The sequence below is a fragment of the Apium graveolens genome, chromosome 6, assembly GCF_009905375.1.
Source record: "Apium graveolens cultivar Ventura chromosome 6, ASM990537v1, whole genome shotgun sequence".
In the NCBI taxonomy this organism is placed as follows: domain Eukaryota; kingdom Viridiplantae; phylum Streptophyta; class Magnoliopsida; order Apiales; family Apiaceae; genus Apium; species Apium graveolens.
The window spans coordinates 5,433,915-5,457,246 of record NC_133652.1 but is presented as its reverse complement, the minus strand read 5'-3'; the positions used below and the strand labels follow the sequence as shown (position 1 = coordinate 5,457,246).

The following is a 23,332-nucleotide window of genomic DNA, read 5'->3' as shown; positions in this document are numbered from 1 at the left end:
ATCGGCAAATCGGGGATTAATAGAAGGGATTAATCAGAACAAAAATCGGATATATTTAAATATATTAATAATATTTAATATATTTTCCTTATTTATTATGAAATATATAATTCAAAAATAATTTATAAATATTAATCGGATTTCAAAAAATAGATCGGCTAAATATTTTTTAAGAATTAATCGGGGATTTTTTTAAAATCGGGGATTTTTAGAATACTGAATATAGGTAAATAACAGGTAAAAAAAATAAAATGACAACTCATTTTTTGGGAAATAAATTGGGAGAAATTTATAGAATTATTCTATGGATGAACAAGTAACTTTATTAATAATTAAATTATTTTTTTACCCAAGTAAAACAGAAATATATAACCCGACCTGGGTCCGACCCGTGACCCAAATTACATGTTCTACCATATAATTATAGAAGATTATATGAAAGCGCAAGATTTTACCTTGTATGGACTGCACAACTCAGCTGCTGAATCAGTCATGGCTTTTCCATACATGGAAGCTGTTGTTGGTACTTATTCTTCAAAACCCACCTTTCTTTTTCACTATTTTATGTCTAGAAACCATAAAGTTTCATTCTTTTTCTTCAAAAAAAGAAAAAGAAAAATCTTTAAAAAGACTTGATTTTGAGTAGTTTAATTGGGTATTATTTGATTTAAGTTTCTGGGTGTTCTTGATTAATTGGTTTTAGAAAGAACTGTTTTTTAAGGTTTATGCATATACACACAGGGATATTATGTATGTATACAAATGTTTTTTAGGTTAATGATGTGATAATGGATGTTAATGCAATGAATTTATGTTCAAGAATGCCCAAATGCTTAAATGTTGCTTTTTTATGGTTATGGTTACTTGGGTTGGCTTTTAGAGTGTTTAGAAATGTGAAGTGAAGCTATGTGATATGAAACTTGATTGAAGTAGTTGTTTGTACTGATGATGTAATTGCGGATGAGCTAGTTGGTTTGACTAGGCTTATTAAATCACTGCCTACATGGAATGGTTAAATTCTTTTAGAGCTTGCTAGGGTAAGTTTGTAGCTAGATAAGTTCATTATATGTGGCACTACGCATAAACTTTGTGGACATTTTCGATATGCTGCTTGTTTAGAATGAGATAATGAACTAACAAATTTAGTCTTTCGTCTCCTCCCAAAACTCAAAAGTCCCCCAAAACTCAAAAGTCCCCGTCTTAAATAAATTATAGCATTTACAAATTTGATCTGATAATTTTTTAGTTAACTGAATTGTCTGCATTCATAAGGTTTGATCTTTTTGTTGATACAGTTTATGTATTCTAGTTTGTGTGGTTTCTTAGGGTTTATGATATTGATGTATATCTTCGAGAGTTACCTTGATTTAAGGCAAAACACTGCTCTTAAGTTGCCAAAGCTTCCGAAAACACTGGAAGGTGTGATTAGCCAAGAAAAGTTTGAGAAGTCAAGAGCATATAGTGTTGATAAAAGGTTTGCTCATCAAAAGAACTCCTTGTAAAATTTTACCGCTAGCAAAAGCAAATCTTCTGCTTATAATTACTAAATTTCACCTGTGACTTTCAGCAACTTCCATATTTTTCATGAGTTCTTAAGTATATTCGATTAAAGAATAGATTTATATCGAGTGATTATGTTGAGCTGGATCACGGTATGTAAGAAATGAATTTCAGTGTTTAGATAGAGCTTAGTTAGGTCTGTGTGATTTTAACATGAAAGTGTTCTGTATGTGGAAATGATATGATACAGTTTGAAGATGTTTTTTCGTGATGGTTAATGCTAAATTTTAATGCAGGTTGATTTACTAGATCTGTGTTTGTTACACTTAGAAATGTTTGGTCAATCTGTTATTTCTGCAGATCTGTAACTTAATATATTGGCTGGATCTCCGGCGACTAATTGTTTTTCCGCCGCCGTCAACAACTACATAACAATGACGGCGCTTCCTTTGATGAATCTTATAAAGCTTAGAGGAGTTCCAATTCTCCAGCAACTACATTTAGAGGAGCGTTTGCTTCGTACTTCCCCTCACAATTGGTGTATTATCAATGACGGCACTAATCTCCCCTCTATTGTCATGGGCATTTCCGGGTATTAACTTAAATCTCGCCCGATAATTTTATTCATGTTTCGATGTTTAATTTAGCGAGTTTATTTATTTATCGAATATTCATTTATTAAGTTTAAATATAAATGTGTTTAAATATTGTTAATTAGAAACTGAGTGAAGTATATGCTTGTTGGAATTAAGAATGTGTTTATTAATTAAGAAGTTAATAATATTTATGTGATTGTTTTATGCTTAGGAAACCTGCAGAACTTGTTGAAATTAATTCTGTTTTAAGAGATAAAGTTCCTGTGATCAGAAGATTTAGTGGTGGTGGTACTGTGATTGTTGATACTGGTACGATATTTGTCACCTTTATATGCAATAAGGATGATGTTCCGGAAGTTCAACCATATCCTCGACCTATCATGTCCTGGAGTAGCTTATTGTACAGTAAAGTGTTTCAGGGTGTTGGTGATTTTGTTCTCCGTGAGAACGGTGCGTACATTTTACTATATATTGTCCGTTATTAACATCGAATTTAATTTCTCGTATTCACTAAGAATTAAATAATTGATTGGAAAAGGTTCTAGTAATTCTAGTTTATCTCAGCAATATTTGTAGTTGTGATTAATTGATTACAATTCAGCGTCTTATGACTCTTGTTTACTATTTGTTTTTATTTGCATGATGTAGATTATGCTTTTGGCAACCGCAAGTTTGGTGGGAATGCTCAATCTATCACAAAAAATCGTTGGATCCATCATACATCGTTTTTGTGGGACTATGATATCAAGAACATGGCTTATCTCAAGATTCCGAAACGGGCTCCTGAATATAGGCTAGTATGTTTGCAATCCCTTGGCTTTTACAATCTGGTAGACCAATTACATTCAACACCTTCAGTATCTAAACGTTCTGTCACTTGTTGAAAATTGAGATGTCATACTATCTGTAGACTAATGGAACGTAGGGCACATTTAACTAATGATATTCAAATACATTTTAAGTTCATTGCACTTGCAGTAAAATGAACCTTAAGGGCTTATATTTCTTGCAGAATGAGTCCAATTTCTCTCAAATTTACGTCGGACTTTTGAGGGCATAATATCTTGTTTGGGCATGTTTAATATTTTTCAATGTATGAGGGGAAAAGAACCTTGCCACTAGGCTATGAACAAACATTAACTTGGGCATATTTTTAATTGTTCCTGTCAAAAGTTCCAAGTTACAAGTATTTACTGGCAGTATGATTAGCATCTACCATAATAATCAATTCATCCCTGCTGCCTTACTTTATTCTTTGTGAATCCACCTTATTTTTAATAGATGAAAACCTTGTCAGCGATCTGAGAGAATATTCTGGTCAGGACCTGGAAATTGTAAGGGCATATGCTGGTCACTTGCATTTGTGTAGGCTCTTTTGTTACAGGGGTGCTATTGTAGTTCTGCAGTGAAAATTATGTTATTATTGTTTTGCAATGAACGTTACCTTGAAAGTTTTTCCCTAATTGGGTGCACTTCAATTGATGTCCAGGCCAGGAATCATTCGGATTTTATATGTTGCATGAAGGAATATATGTCAAGGACAAATTTCATCACAAGATCTGTTCATGCACTTGAAGGGGAGTTTTCTATTGAAACCATAGACATGGAAGCAGTCGGAGTCGAGTCTGCTCCACATACAAATTTTGTTCATTCCTCAAAACTACTGACAGAGTGGGAACTGGAGGAAGCTGCATTAGGATGACAAGTTACTCTTTTATAATTAGCATTGTAGAGCTGGGTAGCAAGCCGGAGACATACAGAGAGTGGCATTGAAAATTACTTTCTTTGTTTCACAACACAAGGTAATTTTTTCATTCTGATTTGAATGATTTAAAACTGCTGTAATAGACACTACGTTTTGTGTGCAGCTGATGTTTTTTGGCACAATCCTTGATATTTTTATAAATGACAGTTATTGAATGTTTGTTTTTTATGACTGTAGATATAATGCTCCTTGTGATTATGTTGTAACTATTATAATTCCAAGTAATTATAGTTAATGGAAATACAAACTATGAGGCAGTTTACGTCTTGAAATTACCTTGCTTACCCCACTCCTGAAACTGGTTTGACCTTCCACCTCTTCCTGGCTCCGAAGTCAGAAGCTCTCCATAGTAACCGCCAACAATTATTGTGATAAAGATGACTATAATTTTACATATATACAGGCAGAATCATTCTTATGTAGCATACAGACGCATTAAATGTGTGTGTGTGTACTGATCTCTGATATTATTCAAGTGCAGCTTATAATTTTTACTTGGTCGTCATTTAAGTGCTTTCTTTTAGGATTCTTTATATGCTTTGGCTTCATATATCCAGCGTCCTTCAGTTCGAAATAATAGGTTGCTTGCAAAGAGCTGGATGTGTCTTATGCGGGTATGTTTTCTTTTATTGTCTATCCAGCGTTGAATAATATATGTTTTCTTCATATATCCAGCGTTGTTTTCTTACGAGTGAGACATAATGTCACGTATCAAGCACATTCAGTTGGATTATGGAGAGAATGAACAAGTACATTACAGAAACAAATAGCAAAGGTGTGAAGTCTTGCTATATATAGAAAAATTTAAAATGTACTACCTTGCCCCGGAAGGCTTCCGCTGACCATTTACCTTCACTACCGCAGTAGCTATTCCTTTAGATATGACCCGCTAAAACTGAGTGTAGACGGTAGATGAAGTAATGTTTCATATGCAAGAACTAAAACAGAATATTCGTGGAATTAACAAAGTATTACATGTAATTCTAGTTGTGTCACAGTTCCATTAGTCTGTCTTCTTATCGGGTTCGTCAATTGCAGCCAATCGTTCAACAAGTGGAGGATGTGAGTAATGATAAGCTGAATACCATGGATCCGTGTTCATAGCTGATAAGTTTTCCTCCTGAATAACAAACGCCGAGCATTGTGATAATGTTGGCAATGTAAAAAGGCAAGATACAGATAGGCTGAGAGGTATCCGTAGATGATCAATGGAAAATACCTGTAGTTTTACAAGGGCAGCTCGAAGTGGTGTGGAATACCCAAGACTCTTGGCAAAAGCATCGGCCTTTAGTTTAAGATTGCAAGTTAGAATTTGGTCGCGCGATAATTTGGCAAGAGACATTAAACATTAACTGTGCTTACAAGATTATAACATTACCTGGAACTCAAAAGCTCGGCTTACAAGATTAAGAGCAAAGCTTACTACACGCTGGAGAGGCATTACTGTGTGCTGTCAAAAACAATACATGTATGCTTAAAAATAATATATTGGGGGGGCCTTATTTCATGACATAAAATGGCCAATTATTATATATCCAGAATATTTATCCAAGTGATTGCATATCTAGGCTCAAGCTTGATTAATGCTCAAAAGACCATCTCATGCATGGAATGCTACTTATCTTGCTTTACAGCAACAAATTAAGAATTCATGGTATTGCCGTTATTATAGTCAAGACACAAGAGGAAACTGCCGATGACAATTACACTCTAAGATTCCGGAAAATGTAGCAGGTTATTTGGAAGTATGATCACAATAATTATATTTTAAATTTTCAACTGGAAATTTCTTCCTTGCTTAAAGCACTTTTCATATATCGAACATGTCATGAAGATAAACAATATTTTAAAATGAATTTGGAAGAAGGGCAGAGTAGAGGAAGGCACAAGCTGCAGACAAGGCATTGAGTTACTAGTTGAGGTAAACTAAATAGTTTAACAAGTCAGCTTAATGCTTGAACTTGCCATGCCCTCGTAATTACAGTCATTCAATTAAACTTTACCTGAAAAAGGATGAGCCCAATGAGCACTGGTTGTGTATCAAAACCAAAGCTCTGAAACAGATCTTTAGAATTTCTAACAAGAGTATACCCTCCAAACTGTGAGAATGAGAGAATCTGCAATGGCATGTATATGGTGAGAAGATCAGTCACAGAATGCCCCCAAAATTGATACTACAAGCATAATCATTCATTAAAGAATTAAGTCGACTGAAACAGAAAACCAAACACAAAAGATATATGCAAACAACAAATCATAACCCTTAGATTGCTAACAGTGTACATTTAATGCAGCAAAAACATTACTCCAATTTTAAGATATGGAAACGTCAATTTAATTACACAATGGGAAAACATCTAAACGATGAGAGTAAATATATTATGTAATCGAACAATTGATGTTGGTCTCTTAACTGAACAGAAGACACCTTCTTGCATTGGGATAACACAACTAAGAACAGTACAAGATATTCTGGATGTGTTTACAAAAGCACAAAGAAATATAAATCAATGGCAAAGCACAATAGATTTAATAAATAATATTTATACCATACCTGAACAGCAACAAATGTAAACATAGTGTGATGGAGCTTCCAGTGACCCAATTCATGGGCAATAACAGCAACAATTTCCTCCTCGTCTTTGCACTGCATAGCATCAAGTGTCAAAGAATATTTTGACATTTTTTGGCAAACATATTTCTAGCCAAAATTATAATTTGTAGTCTCTTGAATAATGAAGAGGGATACCTTTTAAATTACTATATATAGAAACTAACACCCTTATCGCTCTTTTATTTCAATTAACTTACAGTAGGAGTATGGGACTACAGACTTTCATGCCAAGTCTCAAGTTTAAGACCAACAAAGTTAATAAAAAAATACCAGATGTATGCCAAGATTGGATAAATAGTTTGGACGCATTATAGTGGATATAACAGGAGGATGGTGTTTGCGCCTTAGCATAAAGTCACAGTCATGTAACTGTGACTGAGAGCTTAACATCCAGCAAAAGATTAATATGGTGAAAAGTGAAAACATGCCACGCTACACTAGGAGTGCCAGAAAGCAAACAGTGAGCTTTGCTAATTGTACCATAACAAAGTGTGTCTTTGCATAATTGCATCAAAAAGAATAAAAAACACATCGTCATAACTAGATAAAAAGGTTATGCTTTAATATATAATAGAAAGAATAAACATGCTGATGAAGTGGACATAGTAATCAAACTAGTAGTACCTGTTGAATCAATGTGTCATAAAGAACGATGCGCTTGTTCTTAAAGAATCCATACATATAAGCCTACATATTGTCAAGAAATTGATTAATTCACAATTAGTTAGAAAAAGAAACAACTAGAAGCACCCAAATATTTATTGTACGACACCCCCTAGCCTATACGACATAATGCTTCTCCTAACAAATTTAAGATTCAGAAAGTGACCAACTACAATCCTATATCCTCGTAACAGAGAATTACAAACGGATAACTATTATTACCTAGATAAGTTAGGGCTTATTATTATTTTAGGATATAATATTTAAGTAATTCCCCATTTTAAAATAGAAATGTAGAATTGGTCAACTTAATAATTTCCACTCGCCTACTGATAGACGTGTGTATCTCTCTCTTCTTTGTCTTCAGATAAATTTACCAATTTTAAAAATGTAAAATTCAGATTATGTAGGGGTAGAAGTTTTGCATTTCGAGGATTTTTTTATATTGATATTCCTTCTCTTAGGAGCTATGCTCTCACATCATGTCTCTCAACCCTTAATGTTCTAGAATCCAAATTTTGTAAGGTATGTACACCTATAATGCAGGAAAGATTCTAATTTATTCTGAACATCTTTTTGGCATAAGCTTTGCTGGTCTCATATTCTGGAGGAAACTGTATACGGGACAGTCTCATTAGTCATTAGGAAATTAGCAAAAATAAGAGCATAGAACAAAAATTAGCTGTGAATGCTATCGAGGCTATTGCTGAACTTTTATTTCCTAGCAAGGGTCAAATTAGAACCTAAAGCACAAAAAGAAATTGCAGGGGAACCCAGAAGCCCCAACCACTGCCATTTAGATGGGCCCTCATTACCAGTGCCCAGAGGGGTACCACAATTTCCGCCAAATGAAACAAAGACTAGGCATTATTGTGGTCAAATATCACTTGTAGAACTACAAAAGAAGATGATATACAATATACCAAATAGAATTCTCACATTGCTGTGACTTGATCGAGTAGATCCATCAACAACGAACAACTTCTTTAACGGAAACTGGAGGGACGAAGCAAGTTTTTCAATTTTTAACCTAAGCTCTCCATCTGGAAGCTATATTTTGCAGCAAACAATACTTGATGTTAGTATCCAAAAGAAAATAAACAAAACTAAAAGATCTTGGGATTTTTTCCAACTGACGACATTAACTCATCCAATACTTACTGGAGTGAATTTGTTGAAGAGTGGAGCTATTAGAATAGGGTATATTGTCATCATCACAAGAGACAGAACAAACATAAAGCCCCAAAGATAAATAGCCAAGTATGGACCTCCTTTCTGCAATTAAAATGAAATTAGTTTCTAGAACCGCTATGAAGAAATAACTGCTACACTAGGCAGGAACAAATAAAATTGTATATACTATGAAATGAGTACCTGTACTATTACTATTATTGCAGCTACAATCGGAGGCCCAATTACAATTGACAGGACAATTCCTTTTATCATGTCTCTAAAGAATAACCATATTGTTTGCTGCACAACATAAAAAGCATTTACAATAGATAATATACCCAAAGAAAACCAGAGAGCAGGGGCGAGAGGGGCGGGGGGAGGGAATGAACTTATATCAGATAGAGACAAGCTTAATTTAGTACTGGTTAAATATACTCACTTTGTTGAAACCATGGCGGGCTTCGATCACAAAAGTTGAATACAATGAAAAGGGCAAATCAGTTATCTGCAAGGAAATAAAAAACAACTGTTGATACCAAATGGGGGCAAACAAGTTATCTGCAAGGAAATAAGAAAACAACTGCTGATACCAAATGGTTGACTAAGCTTTCAAATATACGTATATCAATCTAATTATGTTATATAACAGTTACACGTTATGACCTCAACTGGAAGTGGAATCAGTTAATTAGCTAAAGTGCTAGCTATACATCTATTACTTTTCATTTAAGAGAGAAAGTCCTCCGGTGTAGAAGTAGTGTGACAGGAATCACTTGTGGTCTAAATTTGGCAAACTTAACACAGCTGAAAAAAGAGCTGAAACGTAACCAGCCACATAATATCAATTTTGCACCCTAGTTGAATGCCACACTACAGAAACCAAAAGTCTATATTACATTTATATCTCACCTGTGACCAAAACATAACACCAACTAAGAACGAAAGGGTGCGTAGTATTTCATTCTCTGCATTGAGGCCAGCTGTCACCAGAAATGATCCTGATTTCTGCAGAGTAATCCAGAGTAAATGAATTACAGGAATGACAAATAATTTCTAAAAGGAAAAAAAACTAAGAATAAACTAACTGAAACACTAACCGTCCAAAACCAGGGTAGTACCCCATAGTACAAAATTGCAGACTCCATCAATATACTTAAGAACTCATGAAAAATATGGAAGTTGCTGAAAGTCACAGGTGAAGATTAGTAATTATAAGCAGAAGATTTGCTTTTGCTAGCGGTAAAATTTTACAATGAGTTCTTTTGATGAGCAAACCTTTTATCAATACTATATGCTCTTGACTTCTCAAACTTTTCTTGGCTAATCACACCTTCCAGTGTTTTCGGAAGCTTTGGCAACTTAAGAGCAGTGTGTTGCCTTATATCAAGGTAACTCTCAAAGATATACATCAATATCATAAACCCTAAGAAACAACATAAACTAGAATCCATAAACAGCAGCAACAAAAAGATCAAACTTCATGAATGCGGACAACTCAGTTAAGTAAAAAATCATCAGATCAAATTTGTAAATACAATATTTTTTTTCAAACTGAGACTTATGAGTTTAGAGAGGAGACAAAAAGAAGTAAGTTCATTATCTCATTCTAAACAAGCAGCATATCGAAAATGTCCACACAGTTTATGCGTAGTGCCACATATAATGAACTTATCTAGCTACAAACTTACCCTAGCAAGCTCTAAAAGAATTTAACCATTTCATGTAGGCAGTGATTTAATAAGCCTAGTCAAACCAACTAGCTCATCCGCAATTACATCATCAGTACAAACAACTACTTCAATCAAGTTTCATATCATCAACATCACTTAAAAATGAATTCTATCAAGCCATTGCAGCAATCACATAGCTTCACTTCACATTTCGAAACACTCTAAAAGCCAACCCAAGTAACCATAACCATAAAAAAGCAAAATTTAAGCATTTGGGCATTCTTGAACATAAATTCATTGCATTAACATCCATTATCACATCATTGACCTAAAAACATTTGTATACATACATAATATCCCTGTGTGTATATACATAAACCTTAAAAACAGTTCTTTCCAAAAACAAGTAATCAAGAACACCCAGAAACTTAAATCAAATAATACCCAATTAAACTACTCAAAATCAAGTCTTTTTAAAGATTTTTCTTTTTCTTTTTTTGAAGAAAAAGATTGAAACTTTATGGTTTATAGACAAAAAATAGTGAAAAAGAAAGGTGGGTTTTGAAGAATAAGTACCAACAACAGCTTCCATATATGGAAAAGCCATGACTGATTCAGCAGCTGAGTTGAGCAGACTATACAAGGTAAAATATATCGCGTGTATATTTAAGAAGATATGTAGCATATAATCTTCTATAATTATAGGGTAGAACATGTAAATGGGACATTTACCGGGTCGGGTCGGGTTATACATTTTCGGTTTTATTTTGGTAAAAAGTTAAAATTTAATAATTTATAAAGTTACTTGTTCATTTATAGAATAATTCTATGAAACTGTTGTCGTTTTATTTTTGTTTACCTATTATTTACCTCCCACCGTTTTCTTTTATATGTTTCTTGACTTTCTGACACACAATTTTAAGTTCTTTGACTGCATAGATAAAATAATATTTTTTTAAATTTTTTTTCTAAATTAAAGTTTTAGTTATACATTTTTATTCAAAAAAAAAATAAAAAATTATTATTCTAAGGACAAAACATTTAGAAGTATGTGTATAAAAGTCAAACGTCATATAATAAAAAATATAATAAAAAACAGAGGGAGCAGTAGTGCGGGTGTGTTAATATGATTTCACTAATAAAAATGTTTGTCATGCATATTTTGAATAGAATTTTGAGATATATTTTACCTCCCGGCAATTACAACCGCTCTTATTGTTATTATAAATATATTTTATGATCTGGGAAAAAATATTTATCAATGAAGTCATTTATTTAAAGGAATTTTATCCTAAGGTGTTTTAAATAAATGGTGCTTCACTCTGCAAGTAAATATTACTAATTTCAAATCACAGATATTTATTTATTATTATTTTTAATTTATATTAAAATAATATATAATTGACGAGACATAAAATAAATAAATTGAAATCAAAATAATTGCTTGATTATTGTGCCCGTTTGGGAAATTTTAAAATAAGTTACTTATGACTTAAAATTAATAAGTGACTTAAAAGTGATAAGTAAATGAATACTTATAAGTTATGTAAGTGTTTGGTTAATTTTACTTATAAGTCAATTTTTTTAACTTAAATGAACTAAAATAAATAATTTTTAAATATGATTATCTTAATTCATGACTTTTAAATTAACTTAGCATTTAAAAACATATATTTAAAAACTAAAATTAATAAAAAAGCGAAAAATCAAAATAAGTTGAGATAAAGTAAATGGTTACTAACATTCAACTTATGAGCTTATAAATTGTGTATTCGACTTATAAGTTGGTCGACAAACAGTCCCAAATAAGTATTTACATACTTATAAACTATAAGTAACTTATAAGTCTGCACACAAACATTTAGGAGGTGGTACGGCTGCTGACCAGTTACATTACATAACTATAAAGATCTTGACCCATATATATCTAGCATTTAGTATAGTCACACAAAACTTAGTTGATATAAATTTTAGATAAATTGTAGCAATAGTGATACTCAAGTTTTATCACGTGTGAAGAAAAGAGAAAATTTTCTGTAAACTAGTAATTTTTTTTGTGGGCCACACTAAGCTATTTTTTATTAAAATTTTAAGGTATAAATATATATATTTTATAATATATTTTCATTAAAAAAAAATTAAGTACTCTATAATATTGATGAATGATTAATAATTTGAGTCATATTCAATTTTATTTATAATCAGATGATCATAAATTGGACATTAAATGTGTGAAATACTAATATTCAACATATAGCATAAAAAATTGTAAATTTTAATACCATTAACACATAACATTGCAAACTTACTCTCATGCACTAATCAACCGATAATTGAAGAGTTGGTTGTTCGCAAGGTTGATGAAGTTTCTTAATTAGGAAGTGATTATGATGTTGCAATACTCATTCATTGTTAGTAGTTATGATTCCAAATCTGAGTTTGCATTGCAGCTTATTGCAGCTTAAACTAGCTGCAAGAAGCACACTTTTGTGCTTTGTTGGTCCACCAAGAGCTAGGAAGACATCCTTGGCATCGTTTTTCGAGTGCTATAGGCCGGAAACTCGTTTGCAACTCTCTGGACGGTGATAACAATGAGGCTGTTATGCTTGTGATCCTGTTATGCTCCATAATGAGATTCTCGAACCAGAACAGAAGCAAACATGTATTCTACCGTGTATAACTGAACTGAGCAAGGGGCATTTGACCTTATACTACAACAAAATTGTCCGGGATAATAACTATAATACAATATACTAATTAGGAACCAAAAACTGGGGAATAACTAAAAGACTATATCCTAATTACTCTTTTTCGATCAATGTTCAGCTTATCATCTCGATAGATGCAGGTAATATACAAAACTTCCTAGGAAGGAAGCCTAGGAACTCTCCATCAGACTGAACATATATGTTGCTGTTACCAGAGACCTCCTCTATTTCCAGAGTACGTGCACTGCAAGAGGGCAAAAACAAAGTGCATTGTGTATATGAATTATAAATAAATACAATAAATTGAAAATGGAAGGGAATTGGAGAACAGTTATACATGAGTACATGACTGATAACAGGGACATTAGAAATCACGAGCAACTACATGACCCATAAAAGGTATTAGCCAGACAATGCCCATATATGGTTAGCACAACTACAGAGTACATAACCACTAGAAACATATTCATACTATCAGAAAGAAGACTTTTAACATTACAAGGTACATAACTACATATGATGATTCGACAAAGGATTAGACCTACACCATCACTTATTCTATAAACGACAAAGGATTAGACCTAGACCGCCACTTATTCTATAAATTCAGCCGATTACAGTCCACTGGAAGTCCGGTTTGTTTCTTCTTATCAAAACTTAAAGTAAATGTTAATTTCAAATATTTAAAATTATAATCTTTAACTTGATGTGAACGTGCTCAAGTCAAGTTGATCAACACATACCTAATCCGGAAAGCAGAAAAACGTATAAATAGAAATAAAAAAGAATATTATGTACTCCTTGCAAAATTAGAAACATACAAACTTCAAATGGAGGAAAAAAATACCTTATTGAAGACACATTTTTTATCGATAAATGTGTACCATTATACAACCTGTGTAGATAACGAATGAAGTGATACCATTTGAAGTCCTGAAGTCACAACCTTCAAAAAAAGTTGGCTAAAAAAATAAATTGACAGGGCCAACACTCGTCATACATATAATAAAAGATTATGAGCAAAACTATTCGAGATGATAAATAGTAAATACACACAGTTTACCTCAAATTTTCCACTTTTAGGGTCAGCATTAGGAGTGATCTTCATTCCACCGCCAAAGAATTTAGCATTTCCAATACACAAAGCTGTAACTTGAGAATACACTTCCCACTCTCCTTCATTGACCTAAAGAAGCTAATGTCAGTTCCATTTGAATGAGTACGGAACATCTGTAATGCTAAATGAATAAAATTGTAAAACACATGACCTTAATCTTAAGATCTTGGTTATGATGCCCAAAAAAGGCTTGCAAAGCACCAATGACATAACATAAGTTCCCAAATCTTTTGTACTTGGATGCATAATAACCTGCTTTCGCAGTCCTGAAATATTCAACAGAAAATTATATACTTCTAATTATTATGTGTTTTTATTAACTTTGACAATGATCTTCTTCAAGAATGTTCTTACAAATGAATGTCAGCAACATTATTAAAATAATGAGATTCACCATCTTCTCCGCTAATAACTCCAATGTCAATCTGAGATCTTTGTCCTGCATGACCCCTTCATTAAGTAGACAGAGGAGCAACATCCCACAAGTAGCGAATTTTTTAACAAAACAAAATGTATGTTGCTAAACTAATTGAAAGCAGTACTAAAAGAGATAAAGGAGAGAATCATCAAATAGATGTAACCTTTTGCTATGCGTTCAATGGCATCCTGAGGATTGTTTTTCCTGAAAAACAAACTTTAGCTAAAATTTCCATCCAACGACCCCCAAACAACTAATATAATTTAAATCATACAGTGAGGACTAACTAGTGAAGCATAGACTAACCATTTTAGCGTCCTCGCAAAGTCAGAACCAGTCCCTAATGGAATCAACTGCGAAATATGGATAGCAGATATCAAGGATTAAACTGGGGAAAGTGAAAAAGCGCAGATTTCAAATTGGTGCTAGAGCTGCCAGTCTTACACCAAGTGCAGTTGTATGGGAAACTTGTGGGTCTTGACAAGAAACGGGTTTTCCGCCCCAAAAGAAACCATTGATAACCTAAAAATAGAAATTATATATATAAGACACTATTTTTAAAATAATGAAAAATAAAACTTGATGCAACTGCTGGCAAAAAACCCAGAAGAGGATACGGCAGCACGATCCTAAAAAGGAAGCTACTTCCTGAGTGAAATGCTCTATCCAAGAACTTTACAGTTTACACAACTAACAGTTTGACTGCTAGTTTACTTATCCAAGCTCATTTTCATGTTCAAGATCGGCTCGTTTAACGAAACGGACCGATCCGAGTTCACTTAAACAAGCTGATCCCGAGTTTTGTTCACGAACGGCTCTGTTCATTTGCATCCCTAAGAAGCATACATGATACATTTGATATTCGTAAGGGTCTCAGGGAAAGTATACCGGTTACTACTAAAAGACACAAGAACGTCATACGATCTTGCACACCACTTTGACGCAATAATCCTTCATAATTATAGCAGAATATATATTTTTCTACAGTTGGAAGTTGATGTAAATATTTCATTTCCTTCTGTAGCTTACTAGCTGTATGCTACAAATTTAGAGTCTTGCCACTTGTATGCTACAAATTTAGAGTCATGCCGTGCAATTCTCTTAAATATATAATAGATCTAGTACAAAGACACTTATACTACTGCCTAAAAAGACTTAATAGATCAAGTATATGGAGGACAAAAGTTTATGCATACGTTTAAGCAACTGGCAGAGATAAGACAGAAACGACAACAAAACATGTAATGTCATTTTTAATTCATATTTTGTCGGTGCTAACTTATTCAGTTGTCGATAGAATCTACACAAGATCATTTCAAAAGTTAAAAAAGAAACTTTCTGTTCACAATATAAGCAAAGTGGACCTCGTGAAGAGTTCCATCACCTCCAACTGCAATGACCGCATCAGCTCCTTCTCGTATAGCCTGTCAGGATAAATAAGATTAAAACTTCTAATTATTTCAAATCATCTGCAGGCCAAATATTAAGACTAGAAAGGGCGAAGACTCACCTCTCTTGTTATGTCAATAGCATGGCAAGGGCCTGAAGTTAAAGATTCGCATATCTGGTCAAACACGGAAAAACTTAAGGATTAGAAAATATATATAGAAACATAACAATTTATTAACTCTTTCTATAAAAAGTAATTGTAGCAAACTGAAACAAATAGCATAATAAAGATGGTCAGCGGTGTCGGAAAAGTCACGAAAATGTTGTAGCAACGCTTCTCGTGCTAGTTGAGGAATCAAAACACGGCTCTCCCCCCCCCCCAGGGGCGGGTCCTGGATCCACCACTCCCCCCCCCCCAAATACAACACGAAAACCCACCTCACTAGTCCCTAACATGTCCTTAAATTATAATCAGCTACCACAGAAAGTACGAGGCCATCCAAGTGCACAAATTTTGTATCTAGCACCAAAGGCTCCCTAACAAACAGTGTTTGGGAAATCTCCCGTATTCACCAAGTTTTTTGCAAATTTAAATAAAACTTTGTGATCACAGCCAGTTATTGAGCTAGCGAACTAACTAAACAATTACAAGCCCTACTAAAAGATAAACAAAATCCTAGAAAAGAATGTTGATACAACTCACATTACAGTCATTACCGAGGCGAGACCTTAAATACGGAAGCAACTTCTTCCAATCTTTACCTGTTCGACCATTAGCTCCTATGCAATTGCCATGCCAATTCATCAGTTAAACCCTTCTTACATAAATAAAATCAGTACAAAATAGCAACACTTATGTAACACATCTCTTAGTTGCAATTCATCATAAAACACTTGGTAACTGAATAAACCAAGTACATAGACACACATATATACAGAGAGAGAGGGGGGGGGGGGGGAGAGAGAGATAAGGAGGGAGAGGTAGAGAGAGAGAGAGGGGGGGGAGGGGGAGGGGGAGGGGGAGGGTCAGTACAAAGTAGAAATACTTATGTGTAACACATCTTTTAGTAGCAATTCATCATTTGGTAACTGAATAAACCAAGTACATAGACACACATATATACAGAGAGAGAGAGAGAGAGGGAGGGGGGAGAGAGAGAGAGAGAGATAAGGAGGGAGAGGTAGAGGGGGAGAGAGAGAGAGAGAGAGAGTCAGTACAAAGTAGAAATACTTATGTGTAACACATTTTTTAGTAGCAATTCATCATTTGGTAACTGAATAAACGTACATAGACACACATATATACAGAGAGAGAGAGAGAGATAAGGAGGGAGGGAGAGAGAGAGAGGGAGAGAGAGAGCTAGGGAGGGAGAGAGAGGGAGGGAGAGAGTGAGAGAGGGAGGGAGGAGAGAGAGAGAGAGGGAGGGAGGGGAGAGAGAGAGAGGGGGGGGAGAGAGATGGAGCAAGAGGGAGAGAGATAGAGAGGGAGGGAGGGAGAGAGAGAGAGATGGAGAGAGAGAGAGAGTACCTTTAGGATTGACGACAAAAACCAGGTCACGACGGCGAGAAGAGGCGGGGGAGGCAGGGAGATCTGGGGCCATAGAATTAAGTGAATTAAGAATCAAGGAAGAAGATTTTGGCATTGCCACCACCAATGCTATTCCGTAATAAACCATCCTTTCCTTTCTTATTTTGCGTGCCAATATGTATATCTCTAATCTCTCTCTCTGTACATTTAGTACACTTTGAATTACGTATGATTAGTAAGTGGACCTGAGATTAGATTAGGTGCTGATTCAAATTGAGAGAGATTAAAGGAGGTGATTAGAAGATTAAAAATTATGTAAGATAAGATGAAATCAGATGAATGTGATCCTCGTAATCTCTCTCTGTCCGGTTTAATCTATGTAAGCTTCATGTCTTGTTCTTATCTTGTTTGTCTTCCTTCATTTCTGAGGTTTCCAAGTCTTCTATTCTCACTAATTACATAATTAACGGTAATTAGTACTGACAGTGAGAAGTGAGAAGAACCATATCAATTTTAAATTTTTAATTTTTAATCCTTGTACCTCAACTTTGTTAAGAAAAAACTTTAAAGCTCCCCAAAATTTTGTTATCAAAGTAGTGAGCACGGTTGGATAGCGGTTATAAATTTATTCTCTGTCGTCTTTGATTCTCGCTTATTCCGAGAATTTCTGAGAACAAATACTCATTTGTAAGTTCTTAAGCCATATTTGTCAAAAAAAAGTAGTTTATAAGTTTTTCAGGATATTAATGATTATTTAGAAATTATAAATGGAATCATGTTTATAGAAATCGGTCTTTTCTTAAAAATTGTCGATTAATTAGTCAAAAATATTTGATCGATTAAATAAATTTTGATAAAATATCCATACATTTTTTGATTTTTTAAAAATTGACTAATAAATCACAAATCGATATTTCAACCAGTTAGTTTCGAATTTTAAAAACTATAATCATGATCGTAATACCGTTGATGATTTTTATTTTTCTTACATCGATTATAATAAGTTTCAAATTTTTCGTTATCGTAACTTAACCATTTGACAAAGGACTACTAACGAGCGCTTTGAGATTGTGTCAAAAATATAAAATAGCAAAATTGAACAACTCTTTTATTCATCCATACAAGAACACTAAAAAAAATAAGTATTATTCATCTACTAAAAATTTCAAGACATGAAATGCTTAAAAAGCAACCTTCTAACACACATTTATTCAGAATGCATAAAATTAACAATGGCGCTAAATAGTACTCCCTCCGTCACTCCCAATTATTATCGTTTCTGGGAGAGTATTCGGCGCGTATTTTAAGATGAAGAAAAGTATAGTTCTTTAACTTTTTTAAAAAAAATTATTTTTCTGAATAATAGTTTAAACATTCTATATTTATTCAGAAAAAAAAATTTTTAAAAAAAGTTATAGAATATATTTTCTATTCGTCTTAAAATGCGTGTCGGATATCCTTCCAGAAACGATAACAATTGGGAGGGACGGAGGGAGGAGGGAGTATATCATCAACATCAACTAAGAATTGAACATGTTAGCAGCAAATGGCCCTGGTTGTGCAGAAAATGGCCCTGGTTGTGCTGGATAAGTAAACTGCCATGGTTCCACCAACGCTTCATTCTCCACCAAACTCAGAGCTGAAGTAAGCGAGTAGAGCTTGTTAGTCAATTCAGATATCTGAGCTCTGAGCACATTATTTTCTGTAGTAACACCAACAAACATATCCATAACTTCATTGATCTTGCTCATCATCGCTTTGTTCTCGTTCTGTAGCCGGCTTATTTCCGCGATCAATTCTCTGACGTGATTCTCCTTTTTCATGCGTGACCTCCTCGCCGATTCTCGGTTCGATATCATTCTCTTCTTTCTCTTCTCATCGGTTTCGTCAAAACTAGTTCGTTTTTGCACAGACGTCATATTTATAATATTTACAAGGTAAAATAGTGATTGGATTTTTAGGATAAAATTTCTTAATCCTAAACTCAATCTTTAGAAGAATCAGCATATTCATAGTTTCACACAAGGACTTTCTACCATGCATTGACGTAAAAATTTTAAAGAAAATGTGTCTTAAATTTTGATAGTTAAAGGTCCTATCGGACTTAATTTTATTTTTTTAAGTTACATGGTTATAGATAAAATCTTATGTAATATAAGTTTGGTTCCGAAAAAACTTGGATTAACGAGGAAAAATATAACAAGATTTCGAACTTCTTGATCTCTATACAAGAAGGTGCAAAAAAGTTATTAAAATTTCGGATTTAAATACTTCAATAAACATATTTTATGACAAAAATATATCTAAGTACGTATATTAAAAAAAATTAAAATTACACATTATATTTTATAATAAATTTAATAATTTTTAGTCAAATTGACAAAATACATATATATCTCTCATTACGGGAGAGTATTAGTAGATTCGACTCGATTTTGTGAAAAAATTAGAATATTAATCATATGTCTTCAGTTTAGAAAATTGAGAAACATAATAATCAGTTTGGATTCAGTTTCAGCTTCTGTTTAAAAAACCCGATTCGATTATAGTCAGTTTGGCTTCGATTACAAAATCGATAAAAAAAAAATTATAGCTGTTGGTGCAGATTAATCAGTATATTTAAGAAATAAATAATTTTACATCACAGTTCAACAGAAAATAACACGAGTGCATTTCATATTAAAAAATGTTTGTACTTAGATAAATTAGGTGAGTATTTCCTTTGGAATATTTTTATTTCCTACTTAAAATTATGCAGAAAATTGTATGCACTACATGCTTTATATATTGGACGTGAAAAAGTTCAATAAAAAATTTAAATCTCAATACCGTCAAACAATATTAATTAATGGAATTTATTTTGTTCAAAAATAGATATCAAGATTTATTATATTAAAAATATTATTATCTAGGAGGTCCTAGAGATTGGGTAACAATATAATATTTCAACTATCTAGAATTGATTTTAATATAAGTATTTGAATTCATTTTTAAAGGTAGGAGAATTTCGCCAAAGATAAAGTTAATAGCTTACAGTTTTTAAAAATTAGCTTAAACCCGTGAGATGGCTGAGACCTCGGGCATCGCACAAGTTTTCTGTATATTGTATAATTTTTTAACTTAATTTGAAATACAAAATTTTATATAATTGACTCAGAGGAATGAAATTTTATAATTGCTTTTTATACATATTATACATGTAAGATCGATTTTTTTAAGTAAAATATCAAAATATTATAAGATTTTGACATCGATAATTTAAAAAGTAATGTGCGGTTTCTAAAGTTATAAATGTCTTAATAATAATTTAAAATTCAAGTTGGATATGTTCTTAAACGTCTTAAAATAAATAAAATGATTAAGATTTAGAAACAAGTGTAAAGTGTAAATTTGTTAAGATAAAAACTATTATTTGATCTCGATATAATTTGCAAACGTATAAATTATACTTTAAGATTGGTCGAGTAAAATGAAACAAACAATCCACGTGTTTGGTATGTATCCTATAAATAACAAATTTGATCATAAATTAAGTTTAAGTTTCGAACAATTTCCACTCCATATTCGGGAGAATATCATAATGTGAGAAATAATGGAGTTATTCATATGTAACTCACATATTATGCAAGCGATATAGCAAGCAAAAGTTGCAACAAAACCATTCACATGTGTGGAAAGTGGGAAGAACGTTCTGCAAGTGTGTTTGCTCGGACTGAGGGCTCCCGCTTAGGTGAATTACCATCGGCAACCCACCATGTGCAGCAACTTCTAAAGTCAAATCTACATTGCTGGCAAGCCCTGCATTTTCTGTATATACAACCGAAACAGATAGCTTGGGCTAAGAGGTTGTTTTGACAAATGAAGCAGCTGTCACAACCGCAAATGAGTGTGATCGGCACGAGTATTGGATATTGCATCAAGATCTAGGTTAGGTTAGACGGAACATCAACATCTAGGATATTTCACATTCAAACCAAGCCACTCGTCAATGCATTCCACACAGAAATTATGAGCACAAAGAAGACCCTGAACCTACATTGCACATGTATTAGGATAAACATTAATGGATCGGAAAAGGCATAATTGGATTCGAGTAAGCTTGCATTTGGTACTTTTCAAAGTCATGTTAGGTCAATATCTAGTCTGTTAAGGACTTCTCAACACATTACCTGCTATTTATATTATAAACAGCTTTGCAAATCAACCCAAAGAAGATAACAAATGCAATAATCAAATACATCAAAACATATGAATGTACTCACCAATTTCACATATGTAATATCCCGTAATTTCTAGAATAATAATAATAATAGGATATTAAAAAAAAGTATTAAAATTTGATTAAGATAAGGATTTAAAATTGGATTAGACTAATGAGCCTAAAATAGGCTCAGTAGTCTAATCCAATTTTAAATCCTAATCTTAATCAAATTTTAATTCTTTTTTTTCAATATCCTATTATTATTTTAAAAATTACGGGATATTACAACAGACTATCCAGACTATCCAGAAGGTGGATCCCGACCACACAATGATTTTATATATCTTCTCCAAATTAGTAGAAATATCGAAATTAGTAATATAAATCAATCTAAGAATAAACTATAAATTAAATAATACCTCATTTCCAAAGTTGAACTCTTCTAGACAAATCGGACACTCGCTACAATCGGTTGGAACAAGCTCAAGTTAGTTGGAACAACCTTAAGCGTGGACCGTGGGATTTCCATGATGAGGGCTTTCACTGATTCTCTCTGAGTTGGCGTCAAGTGGAGTCCCGATTGTTATGCAGCATTATCTTGACATATGCCTCTCATCTCATGACCAACAACTTCAAATTCCTAAGTTAGTACCCCATTCATGTCAACCAACACCTAAACGATGACACACGAGCAACTGCAATGATAAATTACTTTCCATATTTAAGTGATTTAGATTTTTTTCACCTACAACAACATATATAAACATAAATTGGTAAACAGAGATCAAATGTCTAACTAACTTTTTTGTGCCGAAGGAGATAATGGTCATAGAGACAATCTCTTCCGACCTACTGCAGATATGAAGACTGATTTCTGAAATACATTGTTTGGTGGTATTTTTGAAACTACAAAAATAACAATGAAAATAGAAACATAACACATTTGTATAGTGAGAATTGAAAAATAACATACCTATATTTGATGAGTATAAAATATTGGGATCTCTATTCTCAATATGGAGTCTGGCGTAGGGTTATCGTCAAATAACAAGTTTTGAGATGCATTACTTGGCCGTTTTTTCAAAACTACAAAACAACAATCATAACATAAGGAAACAAAAGTAGATATCAATAATATTGGTTGAATAACAAACCATTGTGCGCAGATGAAGGAAAGAACATTCCACGAGTTACGACCTTGAAACACGTAGAATAATTTCATTAATGGAGATTTTACATTAAAATCAGAAAAGACGACTATCATGCGAAAACGTACAAGCTCGGTTTATTAGAATTAATAACGAAAATCTTGACTGCAAATAAGAATTTATTGTATAGAGTTTTTTTTTCTAAAAGTAATGATTATTACTGTATGTATATATTTTCATGTTTGAATGTAATATCTGTGAATTTAAATTTGAGTTTGACACATGATCGGTTATGGGGAAGTTATTTAAAAGTCGTGCTAAAATTACGGTTAAAAACGAGTTGCTTATGCTATGGATAATATGATCAACAATTGAACCATTCTGAAAATGGATGTTCCAAATAATTTGTTATGAATAAAAAAGGACATGACTTGAAAATTTATTTAGAAGAGTAGTAGGGTAATTTTAGTAATTTAGAAGATCTAATACTAACAAATATTAGGAATATATCGATATCGATATTAATATTGATTCCTTGAAAGTAAAATCAACCACAAGCTCACCCGCTCTCAAGGACCAGGTGACATATATACCCCAGCGTAACACGCCACAGCTTGAAACGTATAAGTGTAGCTTACTTGACACGCATGCATCACACGCGTAATAAAAACTTCCAATTGTCGTAAGACTATCTTCGCTTCCGGGCACAATTTCATTTCTGGATATACATTAGAGCGGACAATTTGGTACACGACACGTGAACACGACACGAAATGACACGAAAAATACGGATATGAGTTTTAATTTTTGGTATACGAAACACGAATGTACACGAACACGAA

General features: G+C 33.2%; 4 protein-coding genes across 10 annotated transcripts; 1 reads left to right on the top strand and 3 right to left on the bottom strand.

Moving 5' to 3' along the window:
• The first annotated feature begins 425 nt into the window (after nt 1-425).
• Nucleotides 426-4,514, top strand: LOC141664420 (uncharacterized). Of its 5 annotated transcripts, XR_012552020.1 has the most exons (6): nt 426-523; nt 1,861-2,092; nt 2,308-2,546; nt 2,745-2,893; nt 3,586-3,898; nt 4,386-4,514. XR_012552020.1 is itself a non-coding variant. In XM_074470365.1 (5 exons), exons 2-5 carry the CDS (start codon nt 1,935-1,937, stop codon nt 3,796-3,798), a joined length of 759 nt encoding a protein of 252 aa, XP_074326466.1. In that variant the 5' UTR covers nt 426-523; nt 1,861-1,934; the 3' UTR covers nt 3,799-4,301. The 5 variants fall into 5 exon arrangements, 4 of the variants coding, with proteins under 4 accessions (XP_074326466.1, XP_074326469.1, XP_074326467.1 ...); XM_074470365.1 differs by lacking the exon at nt 4,386-4,514 and having other exon boundaries at nt 3,586-4,301; XM_074470368.1 differs by lacking the exon at nt 4,386-4,514 and having other exon boundaries at nt 2,745-2,889; nt 3,586-3,764.
• Nucleotides 4,515-4,565: 51 nt separating this feature from the next.
• LOC141664418 (CAAX prenyl protease 1 homolog) lies at nt 4,566-10,678 on the bottom strand. 2 transcript variants are annotated; one of them, XM_074470362.1, is made up of 14 exons: nt 10,558-10,678; nt 9,587-9,734; nt 9,409-9,493; nt 9,221-9,316; nt 8,751-8,816; nt 8,513-8,611; nt 8,300-8,413; nt 8,078-8,188; nt 7,100-7,162; nt 6,416-6,508; nt 5,865-5,978; nt 5,240-5,311; nt 5,081-5,146; nt 4,566-4,981 (listed from the first exon to the last, which is right to left on the bottom strand). In XM_074470362.1, exons 1-14 carry the CDS (start codon nt 10,664-10,666, stop codon nt 4,865-4,867), a joined length of 1,353 nt encoding a protein of 450 aa, XP_074326463.1. In that variant the 5' UTR covers nt 10,667-10,678; the 3' UTR covers nt 4,566-4,864. The 2 variants fall into 2 exon arrangements, with proteins under 2 accessions (XP_074326463.1, XP_074326462.1); XM_074470361.1 differs by having other exon boundaries at nt 4,566-5,146.
• A 2,115-nt stretch (nt 10,679-12,793) lies between these two features.
• Nucleotides 12,794-17,576, bottom strand: LOC141667672 (sphingoid long-chain bases kinase 2, mitochondrial-like). 2 transcript variants are annotated; one of them, XM_074474246.1, is made up of 12 exons: nt 17,142-17,576; nt 16,317-16,393; nt 15,735-15,788; nt 15,589-15,648; nt 14,669-14,746; nt 14,531-14,577; nt 14,388-14,428; nt 14,161-14,245; nt 13,958-14,072; nt 13,753-13,875; nt 13,537-13,651; nt 12,794-12,933 (listed from the first exon to the last, which is right to left on the bottom strand). In XM_074474246.1, the coding sequence occupies exons 1-11, from the start codon at nt 17,287-17,289 to the stop codon at nt 13,556-13,558; spliced, it is 924 nt and encodes a 307-aa protein (XP_074330347.1). In that variant the 5' UTR covers nt 17,290-17,576; the 3' UTR covers nt 12,794-12,933; nt 13,537-13,555. The 2 variants fall into 2 exon arrangements, with proteins under 2 accessions (XP_074330347.1, XP_074330348.1); XM_074474247.1 differs by having other exon boundaries at nt 13,537-13,635; nt 17,142-17,574.
• Nucleotides 17,577-18,661: 1,085 nt separating this feature from the next.
• LOC141664471 (bZIP transcription factor 53-like) lies at nt 18,662-19,060 on the bottom strand. The gene has a single exon (XM_074470422.1). The coding sequence runs from the start codon at nt 19,058-19,060 to the stop codon at nt 18,662-18,664; it is 399 nt and encodes a 132-aa protein (XP_074326523.1).
• Nucleotides 19,061-23,332: the final 4,272 nt, after the last annotated feature.